This window comes from Centroberyx gerrardi, chromosome 19 (genome assembly GCF_048128805.1).
Source record: "Centroberyx gerrardi isolate f3 chromosome 19, fCenGer3.hap1.cur.20231027, whole genome shotgun sequence".
Lineage (NCBI taxonomy): Eukaryota > Metazoa > Chordata > Actinopteri > Beryciformes > Berycidae > Centroberyx > Centroberyx gerrardi.
In genome coordinates this window covers 13617229-13633361 of record NC_136015.1, presented here as the reverse complement: position 1 = coordinate 13633361, position 16133 = coordinate 13617229, and the positions used below count along the sequence as shown (strand labels likewise).

Sequence of the window (16133 nt, the reverse complement as noted above, 5' to 3'; positions counted from 1 at the left end):
CAGGTTTTATTCTCTCTCTCTCATAAATAACACTGAACAAGCATCGTACAGCGATAAATATCAATATTCATACACTGTCTGTAAAATTCTCTGTATTACAAAATACAGTATATGTGTAATGCACTTGATACAGGTGGGGAAGTATTCCATTTCATAGCACCAAACTTGACCCTTAATTAAGTTAATCACACTGTACTTGAGCAAGTACCAACAGTTCAAATGTGCAGTTACATCCCAGATCCAGGTCTTGTGTGGGTGTCTATGAAATATACTTCCCTTAGGAATCAGTTGTTGCATAACTATATCTAAGTTAAGTAGAGCCTGCCTAGGAAGAACCAAAGCCTTTAGTGTAAAACTGCTCTAGTTTTTTTTGTTGTTTTTTTTCTTTTTTTAATTTTCCACAATCTCAAGTTTTCAAAGTCCCAATTGGAGGCTTAAACAATATGAAGTGTGTCCATGGTGGCTGCTCATGATCTTCAACTTCACATATTTAATTTTTGCGTTAAACTTGGCAGAACTTCCGTTATTTCCCGCTTCTTGTTAACAGAACAGCGATGTGAATCGCACTTTGTTTGGAGAGGAACCGTCATCAAACCACCAAGTCTTGCTGCAGCCCAGCAGGCCTGCAGCAAAAGCTGGGCTTTGAGAGCAGGGATGCTTCCTAAAACATGTCACTGCTGTTGGATGAAAGCCTTGTATATTCACATTTTCTCTTCAGGAATTGAGGAAAAACAACTCTTCTGACTGATTACCATGCATTTTTTTTGAAGAACTACAATGAGTACTGAGCAGATTTCATAAGTCCCAGAGTCATGAAACTTACTCAGCTCACTGAGGAGCATGTAAACTTTCAATTCAAGTAAGAAAATGGAAAAATACTCAAGTTGGATTAAGAAGAGTTTCATATGACAGGAGCGATAGGTTGATCGCTAAACATCTATTAGCCATCCAAAGATGGCCTCTCCAAAGAAGGTGCTACAAAGCTGAAGAAGCTGTACTAGTCATTGGTGTTGTGTGTCTAATGACATTTCTACCACATCAGAGGCAGCGCAGAAATGTCCGTCAGAGGCAGCGGGAGGTACAAGGCAGGTTGAACATTGTAACACAAGCCTGGGAATGTTGATATTCTGACTGAACCTTACATTGGAATAGGGATTAACTTATAATTCAATTACACTTTTAGTTTACTACTCTCAAAAAACTCTAAATATATTCACAAATAGATCTTTAACATTGGAAGTGAAGAGCAATTCCCAATACTTGGCTAAAGATCTTATTGGTAGGACTATCACATTTTTTTGCTTTTAACTTTCAAACATTATTGCTAAATTCAGACAGTTAGGGGCCCTTTCAACCAGTGAGCTGTGAAAATATTTAGCATGAAAATAATTCTACAGCTTTTCAGAGGACTGACAGCATGGAATGTGTTTGGGTGCACATTAAGTCTGTCTGCTTGGTTTTTTTTTTGAGTACAACAATGAAAATGAAAAAAGGAAAGTTGTGCCAGCAATACAATACAGGCTTGTGTGAACAAACACAGGGACATAAAGATGGATTTTTCATATAGGAGCCCTTATTATTCCTCAATCAGACTTTGTCTGAGGAGCAGCATCACAATAATAATATATGTAATAAAAAATAAAAGTATTATCACATTCATCGCTTGGTGTCCATATTGTGTTTGATTGTCGGCTTATGAGACACACCATTTATAACCTTTAACCAACCAGAACCAAACTCCTCCCTAGTTCAGCTTACCAATATGAAAATATTGTCTGTCTATTGTAGTGGACTGTGCAAAAGAACCTATGAGAGCTTTATTGTTGTATTGTTAAGAGCTAAAAACCAAAAATTGTTCACATGTAAATTCATAATTGCTAATATTACCAACAATAGCAATTACATAGTAATAAAATAAAGTTATAAGTCACATGTACCCTCAACTCAGGTGGGGCTAGTGTCATGGCATCTGATAAGCATTATCTAATTATGGCACATAGAAAATAACAGCCTTATTATCTCTTCTAGCTTACGCGTCTATAATGTCAGTACAACTAAAGAGAAAAACTGGTGGAAACACAGACTTATGTTTGTGTTATCCTTTTGTACGTACGAGCATTATTAGTTTGGTTTCAGCACTGAAATATGACATTCATGCCGTTTCTTCACCGTTCTTCACTGTATTGCACAGAACAGCCAAAACTACCAGCTTAAGCAAAAACTAAGTAATCATTCTAGTGGATAATCTCATAGCCGAAAAAAAAAAAAGAAAAAAAAAAAGGCAAAATGAATGAAACCAATGTTAAAACCTTATCAAATTAAAAATAATTATTATAAGCATTTAAAGAAAAGCTAGACATATCAGTTTCAATTCTGCGTGGGAATATTTCTCTATTTCTCCAGTCTAGTATGCAAGAGTGTGGAGAATGGCTATGCAACCCTGGAGTGGATCATGCTGCACTTCAGCTTTCCTGGCAGAACATTCCTGAGTTTCCTGCTGTGAATTCTGCTCTCCTACCCATCTGTTCTTATCAAAACTGCAGAAGCGCTAAAATGATCCCGGGCAGACGGGGCCAATTCAGCTGATGTGGTCTTAGCCAGCAGAAATCACACACACAGACACTCAGAGAGGCTGGTAATGCTCGATGAGAGCTTTTCCCCCACTCTATAGCCCAAAAATAAGACACTTTCAAAAATGAATTTGACTAAACAGCCAAATCTTTCAAAATATTAATAATGCCCTTATCATTATATTGTAAATCACAATTTGGATGCAGATAAACAATAAAAGAATCAGGAAAAGGCCTGAAATAAAAAAAGACAGATGTAGTATGCATGAAAAGGTGCATAGGTTGGCATTGTTGTTGATACTGAAATGGAAAAACAATTCCTTGGTACTCTAGAAAGTTCCAGATTGCACATTCATAGTGTTAGCGGGCAGTTAATGCCTAGCTAGTTTCTTTTAATGACTCACTCACGCAGCTACCGCCTATGATAACTCTTAACGTCATCACTTGTTACTTGACAACTCCTGTAACAGAGCTGGACAAATGTTAAGTACCTTTTTGAAAAGAGAAAACAGATCAAAATATAAGAAACTCTCGTGACAATGTAACACAAAACCATTTCTTTCAGCACCGTTTCTCCCATGAGTTCAGGTGCGTGGTCCCACACTTCTAAAACCGTACCGACTAAACGGCAGAACGTCGCCTGCGTAAAGACGCACGCTGTCAAGGCTTCTCACGTGGGTGGTCAGAACATTATGTACCACGCCACCACAATGTTGGGGACACCCTCAAAACCCAACGGGTTCCCTTAAGCCATGCAATCGTATGTTTCGTGATCAGGCAATAGGAGCTACCGCCCTGACAAGATGAACGGCTGGTTTAGGTTTTATCGCTCGCGGCGGTTTGCGGTCACACCACGTTGATGCAGTTTCCCCCGCCAGCTGACGCCCTTTTGCTGCAGTAGGTGAAGCTGCTGTGATTGGTGGAGGAGCCGTTCATGTGCGAGGTCTTCAGCTCCATCTGGCAGGCGGCGATGGCGGCGTTGAGCTCTACCTGAGCCCGGTGCACGACGTAGAACATCAGGCCGATGCTGATGACGATCTGCAGGGGAGAGGCGGGAGGTAAGATAAGAGTGTACAGTGTATTTTCACAGAAATGTAGCTTGAGCCAATAACATCTGTCAACAATACATAAATATCCCTCCGGATTCTTGAGATCCATTTGCTTCTAATATGTTTTTCAGTGGGGAATCTGTGAAATTATAAATGCTTGTATGATGTGCATCTTGGTACACAACAGTAGGACAGAGCTGGACTGAGTTTCCCACCACGAGTGTTCAAAATGGCCACCATGTGCATAAGGTCAATTGTCAATTTGGAGCAGGAGCTCTTACAAGTCTCGTCGACAGCTGCAGACAATTCTGCATGAAACACCAACACCCCATTAATCTTGAACTGACCCCACTCCTAACCCCTATGATCCCTAAGCACTTGTTAAGAGCAAATGAAACTGAACAGGTGCAGGCGATGTGGTGACAGCTTCAAACGACCTTTGGGTTAGCTGGTTAGAATTGGTGGCATATTTTCTCTAGATCTCCACAAAAGGCAACAGATGTTTCTGTAACTGAAGACTGAACTGAACAGCACCAGTCCTGGCAGTTAGCACCAGGATTGGGTTTGCTTACATTTGGAAGACAAAATGCACCCTGTATTAATATAGGTTCTTGAATATAAGGTAGAAAAAAAACGCATTGTGTTTTTTTGTGAGGGTGTGGTCCAGTGATGCACCCTACTCTATACTATTATGATCTAACCGGCCATTACGGCTTCACTGACTACTGGAATGTTGTCCTGAAAGTGGAGGAGCAGGTGTGTCTGGAGATATGTGCTTGAGGCAACACCATTGCTAGCATTACCATTCAGTGTTCACCTGTGATTGCTGGTGTCTTTGAGCAAAGCATTCAAACCCTACACTTTTCAGAATGTGACACTGTGCACGATGTGCTTTGTGTCTGTGTGTAAGTGGCTGTGTATTTGGGCTGAGTCAGGAAAAACTGTCACTGAAGAACCAGCTCTTTCTTGTTACCACATCAATAATTTACCTAATCAGATTGTAAAATCAATGAACCAAAGACTCGCAACTGTCTGACGTATATGAGGGAATGATATAAAAGTGTAGTTTTGACATTTACAAAAACAGTTCGATTTGGATTAGTTGGTCTTAGGGACCTGAAATGTGTTTTACACAGAGAGGACAATGTTAACTGTCTGTCACAGCATCAAACTTAACAGCTACAGATTCTGTAGTTTCCCATGACGCATTTGTGGCAATGACATATAGACATAATTAACAGTTTATCTGGTGATCTCAGCTCTCTGGCTCCCTAGTTGATCAGCTGCATTCTATGAAGAACACGCAATGCCCCCGATGCTTGACAACGCAAGTCATGTTGCGTAGTAATGTAAGTAATGCAAGTAATGTTGTCCTGTTGCAATAATTAACTTCTCAAAGACACCCACTATTCACCTGATTGGTAAACACCTGAGAGGTCTTCACCTCTCCACTGCTGCAAAATCTGGCTGCTCACCTACCCACAATCCTCTGCAAAATTTCTATGCATGCTCTCATTCAAATGAATGAGGAATATGACTTGCCTGTGAATCTCCCTCCCTGTGGAAATCCACCGTAACATTAGGCCACATGACTTGCTAGTTAATGTTACCAACTGAACAGTTAGCAAACATAGCATATTACATGCATACAGTATATCAAAGCACTGCTGACACAACAATGTGATTTATTCTAAAATGCCAGAGAATGTGTTGTCTTGCAATCCTAAAAAGATCTATCTATACAGTATATATAACCATACATCACTGTATTTAGCTATATACTGTATATTGCCATATATCAATGTATCACAGCAGTTAAAGCAAATTAATCAATAAAGAATACAGAAGTAAATTTTCCCATTGAAGCACATCATTGATTGCATTGCATTGTTTGCATACAAGAAGAGAATTACAGGACTCGTGTGAAAAACCACAGCTAGGATGCAAAAATGAGTATCTTCACACTCACTGCACAATCGCTGTCAGCTCACCTGCAGGCTGAAGACAAAGTAGCCGCTGACACTCTGCTCAGCGATAACGTCCTCCATGGTGCGAAGCGTGGTGCCCAGGTAGGAGTTGAGGAGTTGGGTGGGCAGCAGGCCCACGGAGGAGGCCACCAGGTAGTTTGGCAAGGACACGTCTGTGATCTGAAGCAGTGACAAAGGACATCTTTTATACGATTTGATAGAAGAAAATGACTTGAGCACAATGGAAATCGTGCTTCAAGTTTTATGTGGAAATGAGAAAAATGTATTTCAGTTAACAGACCTACATCAATTCTCTATTATTTATTAATATTTAAGATATTTACGGTTCATACTTTTACCGTTTTACCCCAGTTCGTCTTTCAACACCTGAACATAGGCTATTTTCAGTACTACGAGTGTATACCATTTGTTTAAGCAGAATGAAGAATGAAAAAATTGGAATTACTTAGTGTTTATATTTAGAAACATTTGCATACACAATTTTAAAAACCCTGAGGTATATGCTTTCAGACACAGTACATTCACTTATAGAAACTAAAAAGGAGACATATTTCTGATATGTAAAATAAATAAATGTGGCATTTAACTGACATTTTAGCTACGTTTATTGTTAAATAAATTAATTGCAAGTACCAGGTGCCATGACTACGCTGAACTGTTGTCATGCCTTCACACATCCAGCTCAGTGTCTCATTTCATATCGCTACATTTCTCAGTACAACCACCTAAATATAAACAAGTGTCTGTGTCCCTGTCACCCTTGATCCTTTGATTAGGTGATGACATAAGCCGGGGTGTGTGTGTGTATGAAGACGTGACCTTGGCACTGTGTACATTAGGACTACATTGTGGCTGCTGCTGGTGTGTCAGGGCCATGGCTGGTTGCTGTGAGACAGTGCATAAGCCAAGATGTTATCTGGGCTGGAAAACATTCATGCTAGATCCAGCCCAAGTGTCTCCTCAGTATGATAAATCCCAAGCCCTCTCCTGTTATCACCCCACCAAACAAAGATATGGGCCCAGGCTGAGTTGCACTTTACAGGATATTGACACCTTATCAAAACCTATTTAATCAGACTGATGACGTTGTCAAGCCAATAACAGCGTGCTTCTCCCCGCCCGCCCCCAGTACATTCATGTAACAGTCCTAGATCCTGGTGTTTCTCCTTGAAAGATTAGCACTGATATGTCCACACCATGTGTAAACACACGAAAAAACGCCCTGAGCTGATCCCTAAGACACTGCTTCACTGTCTCTTTCATGTGAGCCTCGAAGAATCCGAGTGAGCTGCAGAAGAAGAAAAGGAACGATCTCTCCTCTTTTTCTCTCGGTCATCCTCCCTGAGCTGTGAAGCGCACATGCCTTCTGAAGTCTCTTCCCACTCAGGCATCTAGTGTTTGCAGCTGTCTTGTATATGACCAGGGAAGGGCCAGCCATGGGTATTTTTATAACTGCCCAGAGAATTCCAACTGAACCTCCTACTCCGTTTTGCAAACCTGTGTATCAGGAGGATCGGGAAATTCAAGTGAAAAAATACCCCAGCCTATGCTTGACCTAATTTATGAAGTGGAGTAGCAATGCAGGTCTGGATTTGTGCTAGTAAACAAAGCAATAAGTAGGCCTAAGGTAAAGGGTGCATGGTAAATTACTATAACATTTCTGTCATGATGCTATTTCTCCTGTTATCCAGAGACCCAATAGGTGAAAGTGATGGAGGGTGAAGCACAAGTAATTAAAGGCTGCACAAACATCTTTGCCTGTAGTTGAGGGGGTCTGATAAATCACATGCTGAATTCACCATCGCTTCATCACCTCATTATGACAGCAGAAGGGTGGAGCCACACTGATCAGCAGTGCTATATGTTATAATGCTGTAATAAGATACAGTGGGGACCTGAATATGTCCACCTCGTTCTCAAAAGCTCCGCAAAGATTTTTCCTGAGCCATCCCATTGTTTTGCTAACCGTTGCAGTCTTTGTGTCGTTTTAGGTTACCCGCGATAATGCAGCACCATCCACTTCAGCAGAAAGAAGCGGGGGGCACATTGAAATGTAGCCTCATCCACAGAAAGTGCTTACCAAGGGCAGACCAGACAACACATAATTCCACCGTGACCCAGTAAGGGCCTAAGTGAATGATTGTGGTCCCCACCCACGCTTTGTTTCACCTTTTGTTGTCGAGAAGAAGACATAAAGATACAACATCAACTAGGCTGAATAATGAGCCTCCAGGTAAGATGAATTGCTGAGGGCTACAGTAAAAGGCTGAGCCGGGTTTGAAACTCCTTTGGGCCTGGAACTGAAAATGTAGCAGAGGAGGTGGGGGGGTGGGGGATTCAGCTTATTAGCCTGCTTCTGGCAAGGCCTGGCTGAACTCCCTGGTGAAGGCTCCACTCTGACATTCACTTCTCCAGCTGGAACAAAAGAGTTTCACACTGAGGTTTCTGTGTGAGCAGTAGACGGCCTAATTTGTCTACAGTGCAGCAAGGCATAACTCAACCTTGAAAGGATGATGCCGTTATTAGCTTTTTGTTGCATGTTAAGAGAACATAATATAAATAAAATTAAGCTAAATAACCAGAGCAAGCTCAAAAGCACTATTTTACAAGGCTGTCATTTAACCATCCTAGGAATTTGAGCCTGGCAAATTGATTGAGCAGGACCGATGATGCCACTGACTGGCAGCAGGTGTGCAACGAGCATAAGGAGTTTGCTCCTTTGACCTTGACGCCTCGTTTTCACCTCTGCAGACTGGAACGTTGAATAGCTATTAGCTAGCTGTGACTACTGCTATACCTTTAGCTGGACAGCTAGCGTGACCCTGCCATGGGTGGGACTGGGACATTCCAGCCTTTGGACAGAGAACTGCATCCAAGTCCCTTCCATAGAGCCTGAAGTATGAACTGACGTCAAAAGGAAGCCATTTAAGTCAGTCACGCAAGAGAAAACCATCTGCTTAGGTTTATAAATGGCTTTTTTCAAAAGAGAAAAAAAAACCTTGAAAAGATACAAAACAAGACGAAACAAAATGAACTATTACACAAACAGCAGGGTACCTACAGGATATTAGCCCTGTTTTAACCTGTGAACTGCTGACTGACGTGTTTTGCGGGGGTAAGAATATCAACAATAACAATCTCAATCATTAGCATCACAAATTCTGTTACCCTTAGCTTGGGGTCACTGAATGAATTTCTATGCAACTCTACACTTATATTTGCTATCATTCAATTTCAATTCAGTACTACCCAGCCACATACACTTTATAGTACTGCAAACGTGCAAGAAACTCAAACTTTGATAAAACTATGATATGCTAAAAGTTCTCAAATCCAAATTTAATTCAAAGCAGAATTTCCAGTGTATCCATCAGTAGGGCCTGATAAAACAACTCATGCAAAATCTGCATGCAAAATTCTGTAATCCTCAAATTTAAATGTGTGTGGAGTTGTAAAACCTACTTGATAAAAAAAATGGAAAAATACACTCCTCTTCACCCTCATCTTTCACTCGAGCAACTTTACATGCAGATAAAGCACAGACTCAGCAGAGCGCTTCAACAGGTCTGTTCCTGAATTCCACCACCCATTTTTGTCTATTCTTGCCAAAAGCCTCAGTCTTTGTCAGCTCACTGTGACCCCGAGGAATGCCATAGCCCAAATATTCCAACTATGAGATGATTCCCAAACCCCAAGCTATTAGTCAAGGTACAACACAATTATTTTTCAACATGCTGGGGAATATTTTAGATCCTTGAATTCCTTGTTGATATTAGTAATCATTCTTTTCAATAGTGACTGTCGCATTATATTACAATGTAAAAACAAAAACTTTTGTCAACAGAATAAAAAAAAAATGTATGCATTAAGATTCATGATATCAAATCATGACCACAGTAACTCAAACTCAAACTGTGAGGTCCTTCCCACACCATCCTCTGTAAGCATTAGCATAACATAAGACAACAGGAATCTTGGCAAAGGCGGCCCAACACACTAACGGTTTGAAACTTCAATTAGATCAGAGCAACAAAACTCTTTATAGGAGCCGAATCTACATAGAAATGACGTTGTAAAAACAGGCAAAATGGCCAAGCTCCGAACAGCAGAGACATGTCCAAATATATATCAGGGTTTAGTGCTCCTGCACCTAGCGTAACCAGTCTGTCGTCTTCAAAATGTCAACATCATCATAACATGACGATAGGCAGTGTCTGAGTCTAAATCCATACCTGGGGTTGAAAGACAAGCAGCAGGTTAAATGTGTAGGCATTTGCACATCTATGACGACACTTAATAAACATGCAAGCCAACACAACTGTGCACACAAAACCTGGTCAAGTTGAAGACACCTACAGTGGATTTCCCAGGTAAACAGACCAAAGGGGGTGATTGTATTATCAGGAGGCAAAGACCAATAGAAATTCAAACATCTAGGACCAGTTACTCTCCACTGTTACATCCCCACTAATCAAGACTAGGTCCCTAGTGATGGATGTATGTACACTAGAATGTATGTATGGTGCTGTGCCTACAGCCTCGCAGAAGGAGAAGTGAATATTAGTTATAACTATCAATACAAAAGATTTCTACTCCAGTTTTAGGAGTGTGAGGCCTGGATCTGGAGCTACAACATGTGTGCACTGGCACTGATGTGGTTGAACGCGTTAAAGGTAATGTAGAAATAATAATTGGATGTGTTTGTGTGTTTAAAATATGGAAGACACTTGGTACAGACTTTTCCACTTTTTCAGCTATATTTGTATTTTCCAGTGCGTCAAGCACAAAAATGGACAAGAATATTCATCAAATGACTCATCAAGCTCATTACTGATTATGCCAAGAAGCCCAAATTTCACCTTGGTTGTCACTATTTAGCACCTAGACAAGCACAATTTAGAGGATGATGATGAGGATGATTTCCTTTCTCTAGGCCAGCTACACAAAACAAACAATGGGAGGGGTGATTCAGAATGTTTTTCTTCATGACATCTTTGTTTTGAACTAAAATTAAAAATAAATAAATAAATTGTTACCCACATGTCCATGCATGGATATTTCAGAGGAAATTCTGCCCATTTTTCATTACAGCAAGCCAAGCCTGAAGGAAACTTGTTGGTTTAGCAGCCTACAATTACTGTGCTTGTGAAGAAACACACATAGGACTGCTACTTATTCTTTTCCTGCCTTAAATTTGTCTGTCTACTTCTTCATACTTCAAACACACACCATCCCAACTTTGCAGATTCTTTGGGATGTGTGGGCTGTTGTTTCTGTCTTCAATTCTCTCTAAGTGTTTTCACACGCACACAAAATATTCAGGCCAGCTGAAGTCCCTTGAGCAGAAATGATGAAATACATGATGGTTAACAAACTTCATAGAATTCCATTGCATTTGAACTCAGTTGTGTTTTTCAGTATTGTTTTGACACTGTTCATAGTTTTAAAAAGGTAGGCTATATTCTGCTATAGACATTCTGCTTTATTTAAGTAAATGCCAACTTCACTAGAATCAACTTTACCATGCCCTATCCCTTAGCCTACTTTATGCTTGTGTACAACTTTTTCATACTAGTTACACTGTAATAATTATGGTACTTTGAGTGACCATTCTCATATTTCATGCTAGAAAATCCCTTCCTATACATAGACATATCAGGCAGACTCAATATAAAACTGTAACTGGAGTGGTTACTTGCTGATATACTGTAGATATAGTTACAAAGCCTTTAGTACTCCACAGATACAGTTCCGCTGCATTTACAACCACTTAATCTCCATTTTCTCCTCCTTTCTTCCTTGCTCCCTTTCTATCTTGGTTCATTATTGAGTCCAAATCGCCTCGTCATTATTTTTCAGGAAACAGGCTAACATGATACAATTAGCATGCGTACAGGTGAGTCTCCTAGCAAAAACATTTGAAAATGAACTAATGTGACAATGGTGAGGTAGCTTTTGTTCAACTCAGGCATGCTTTTCACTTGGAAAAAAAATATTGACCCTCTTTTTCCATCCACCTGATGCCATGTTTCAAGAGCAATTCAAGCCCCATGTAGTGTCAAACTGTGTCAGCATCACATGCATGAAAGATATTGTTTAATCGTGTCCATAATAAAAGACGGTGGCCAGACCTTTTTTGCAGTGTTAATGGTTTGTGCTCCTCTTGGCTAGGTAACATCAAGTTCACCCTCAGGCTGGCATACTTCATTAATCACTCAATTTGATCTGGCATGACTTTTTCATGTTGTATGACCTTCCAGCTGACAGTACAGTAAAGCATCCCTCAAGGCTTTTACCGTTTGGAGGTATCAATGAGTTGATTGAGAGGGGTAATCAAGGACTATAAATTATGCATGCCATGTATGAAGGTCAAGTGCCTCAGGTTAAGTGTAGGAGTGCAGATGAGAGCAATATCCTGACACTGCTTAGTTTTAGATAGTAGCTCGCATGGTGTTGCCTTGACCTACTGTTATGTTAGAGGACCAGTGATCAGAGATATGAACTAGGTTGATTTGTGGTTCAGCAGTCAGCGTGTCAGTTTCACTTAGAGCCTACTTTAAAAGACTTTATGAAGTGCCAAGTGCAGAAAAAGGCTGTTCATGATTCTGTTCAAGGTAACCTCAAGAAATACAGTGACAAAAAGCATCTCCGGAAAGTTATTTTGAGTTCAGAAAAACATTATTGCCCCAAATAGGTAAAACTGAGTTAGAAAAATGTGACACTGATAGTTAAATTGATAAAATAATTGATGTCCTCAGGCTAGAAAAACAGGCCGTTTCATGGAACTAGTACCTTATTCTGCAAAAACAATGAGTTTTCATTCTCTGGGGGCCTTGTACCTTCAGTTCTGCCATTACACGGCGGTCTGCCTGGAATGGTGCAGGCGTGGACCTGCACTATTCCAGGCAGACACCAGGTCAAGGGGCAGGACGAGTGCTGAATGCAATGCATGTCGAAAATTCACAACTAATATGATGAACATTTACACTTGCTGGTCCTCATGCTGCTCACTTGGACTGCACTTGAAGCCAGAGAGAGGAAAATTGCTCCTTGACACTGCTTTCCGGCTAGTTATGTTTTCCCCTGTGTGGCAGTTCGGCTTGGCAATAAGAGCAAGATCTTTCTAGGACCAAAAAGGTCACAGGTTCGATTCTCACAACTGACAGCGTTTTCCCTGTTGAAGTGTTTTTGAACAAGTTAATGAGCTCTGCTCTTGGCTAGCCCATTGCTCTGACCTTTCTGCCAAGTTTATAATGTAGGCTATGTAGCCTAACATCTAATATTCTTCTCAAATCAAAAGGGAAAGCTGGTACTAGAGATGACAATAACATAACAATCACAAACAATGGCTAGAATTTTCATACTCACCGAAAAAACTGCATTTTGGAGCCCAAAGGGTATGGGGGTGAGTCTCGCTAAGGCCACAACTTTGAGTCCACTCCCTCCCTCCACCACTCGTATGACGGCACTGAGCTGTTCACTGTTCCCAATCTTGTTCAGCACCCAGTCAGTCAATAGCCGCTTGCATACCAGGTGTGCCACAAAGGTCCCTATTAAAACCCCCACCATGACTAGTCCCATGCCCAGCACGAAGCCGTAGAGGTAGCCAGCTGCCACGTTGAGAACAATATACCCCCAGCCACAGGGGAACGACACGATAATCAAACCGACTATGAACAGCAAGGCTCCGACGAGACTGTCCAAACTCTCCACCCAGAGCAGGAGGTCCTTGAGGTATTGGCGCACCAGGGCCACAGAGGAGAAGCACACAGCCGTCAGGATGCAGGCCAGCAGGGCGCTCTTGAAGCAACAGGTGGTGATGCAGCACGGGTGCCGGAACTCTCCGCTGCTGGTGAATGTCACCCCCCCGACATCGCTGATAACTTCGGGGTCCGCATCAGACTTTCCCGTGCCAGCACCTCTCTCATCAAAAGCGCTGCATATCAAGATGTCAATTTTGTCACACTCGTCTGTGGTGGTCCTCTGCAGCCAGCGGTTGAGCTGGATCTGGGCTTTGCCCACTGCATGCGTCAGAAGCTTGGTGAAGAGCTGCAGGGTCGTGGACCCTGACATCCACATGGTGGCCCTGAATGTGGTCTGGGACCAGCAGGGCTCAGATGATCTGTCTGAAATGAAGAGTCTTTATATCCCAAACAAGTCCATTTCTAGCAATGTTGATTTTCTGAGCTTCAACAGAGGCAATGCAAAGTATTTCTGAAGCTACTGAACAGATGGCTTCAGCACTGGCAACCCATTGCTCTGTAACAGTGAGAGGGATTGTGTAATGAGACATAGAGATAAATCCCTTCAACCTCGGTTGCCATTATAGTAATTGTTCGATTTAACAAATATATTTATCTTGGGTACACTAGATGGGCAACGTGCCAGTTCAATGATTTATCAATAACATTTTCATATTGCCTGTCTGAAGCACACGCCATATTCACAGTTGTCATCACAGAGCCACTGCGCTTAGGAGAGTGTTGATTCAATCGATAGGAAGAAGCTGCCAGGGCAGGAGGGAGCCAGGCTGGGGAGAAACTGACAGCATCGGGGGCCAAAACAAACCGACAATCCGTGCGATCTAAACGGTTAAAACTGAACTGGTGCAAGGCTGCAACTTTTACGACTCCACCAGTAGCTCCGTCCTATCCAGCTAACTGACTAGCATAAATCATTGCAACGCTAACTTACTCTCGTCGTTAGCTAGCTCGCTGCGTGAATAAAGTCCTCCGTTGCATTTCAGAGACTAAATCGCCGAGATTTTCCTTGTATTCCGCTTCCCCCGGACAGCAGAGCGACAGCCAGAGCGCAGAAGTCGACCACAAGAAGCCAGTTTGCTTTTGCAGCCAGCTGTGTGTTATTTCTCACGTCGCCTTCCACAGTGGATGCTGTTGTCGCTAAAAGCTATTCATACCAACCACTGTTTGTGTCCCAGAATGCCAAGTAACCCGTGTCCACGTGACCGCTGCTGCTCTCACCCAATCACAAGCTACCAACCGCCATCGCGAGAAACACGCAGAGTTTCACCAACCCAGATGTTTATTTTGGACCATTATCTGTGGAAGCTTTATTCTAATATGTGCCACCGTGCCACATAAGCAGCGTAAACTACACCCAGCAGCAGGTCTTGCTCTTTTTGATCACGCGATATCACTTCACTTTCAGATTTTACTATTTTTCGCATTATTCACGGCATAAATCAAAACTTGTTTATGCTGGAATAGCCCAAATTGTTTAGAGCTCACCAGTGAGGGGCACTGACTTTCTCATTTAAAAAAATAATGTGTGGAAATCATTTGTATGGAAATCACTCGTGTGGAAATCATATCACACTTATATGAGAAATCTTGACTGAAATATTTACAAAACACTGTAACAATGTCTTAAAACACTTAATGCGTGATTTGTGCAACAGTGCAAATTGCATTGCTATACTCATATATTTCTGAAACCATATAATATGATCGCCTAAAGGGAATCTCCCTGCTTGGCATGCCTACAGTAAGTTCATAATGAGAGGAGTGAAGCAGACAATGTGTGCATTCATGCATCTACCTTTCCCCTCTCTGGGTAAAGAAACCCTTGGGTTGTCCTCAAAATAAATTAAATCATTTTCTTCTTTTATATATATATATATCTGCCTGCTCTTTAAGTTTACATGTACATTATAGACACTCATGCTGTTTGTTTACATGTTGTGGTAGACTGTGTTTGTGTGCAATCGTAGAGCTCCACTAGATGGAACTGTTATACAGTTTTACAGTCTCTCCTCTCCCAGAGAAGATGCGTCTCCTGAGTCCAGCCCTCTGTCCAGGGATGAGTCCTTTTCACTCTGGAATTGAAGTTAGGAGTTGGATTACTCTGCACCTAAGATATACCTGTGGAAACAATCAACTTTTTTACACAGGAAATGAGATTTAGGCTACCATGGTTTGGTCAAGTGCAATGGAATAAAAAACTCTTTTATCTGTCATGTAATGAATTTGTAGATTGTATCGACAATTTCTCCCAATGCTTCCTCTATATACCTGTTACATTCCCATAATAGAAGCTTGTAAGCCTATGTTTGTATGTTGTGTCGCTATATATGCTTTGTCTACAGTGGGTCTGTCTCTCACTAAATACATTATTCATCAGCTAATATCAAACTAAATAACTGAGCAGTTCATTCAACAAATTGACAAAATTGTTGTCGTCCTCCTGGATGCTATCATGCAAAATGAAAAGATCAATGGAAAATCGTGAATACTGTTGTAATGCTAGAGATGTTCTTGTAGATTTCGAGGAAATATCCTAAACAACAACAAAAATAGTGATCAGAAATGTCCTGTCAGCTAACTTTGGTCAATTGAATAACATTATACTCGCTATATCGGCGGCAAAGAAGAAAACTACCATATGATATGGAAACTGAAATTAACAAATAAGGTTAGTGAATCAGACTGAGGAAGTGTAATTTTGTGAATCATCCAAGAGATTCGTGCGATAGAGTGTGATAGGAGATTTTTTTTTGATCTCCTGTG

General features: G+C 41.3%; 1 protein-coding gene across 1 annotated transcript; it reads right to left on the bottom strand.

Moving 5' to 3' along the window:
- On the bottom strand, window positions 1-14470 carry tmem64 (transmembrane protein 64). The gene is made up of 3 exons (XM_071901577.2): window positions 12976-14470; window positions 5611-5766; window positions 1-3608 (listed from the first exon to the last, which is right to left on the bottom strand). The coding sequence occupies exons 1-3, from the start codon at window positions 13684-13686 to the stop codon at window positions 3417-3419; spliced, it is 1059 nt and encodes a 352-aa protein (XP_071757678.1). The 5' UTR covers window positions 13687-14470; the 3' UTR covers window positions 1-3416.
- Window positions 14471-16133: the final 1663 nt, after the last annotated feature.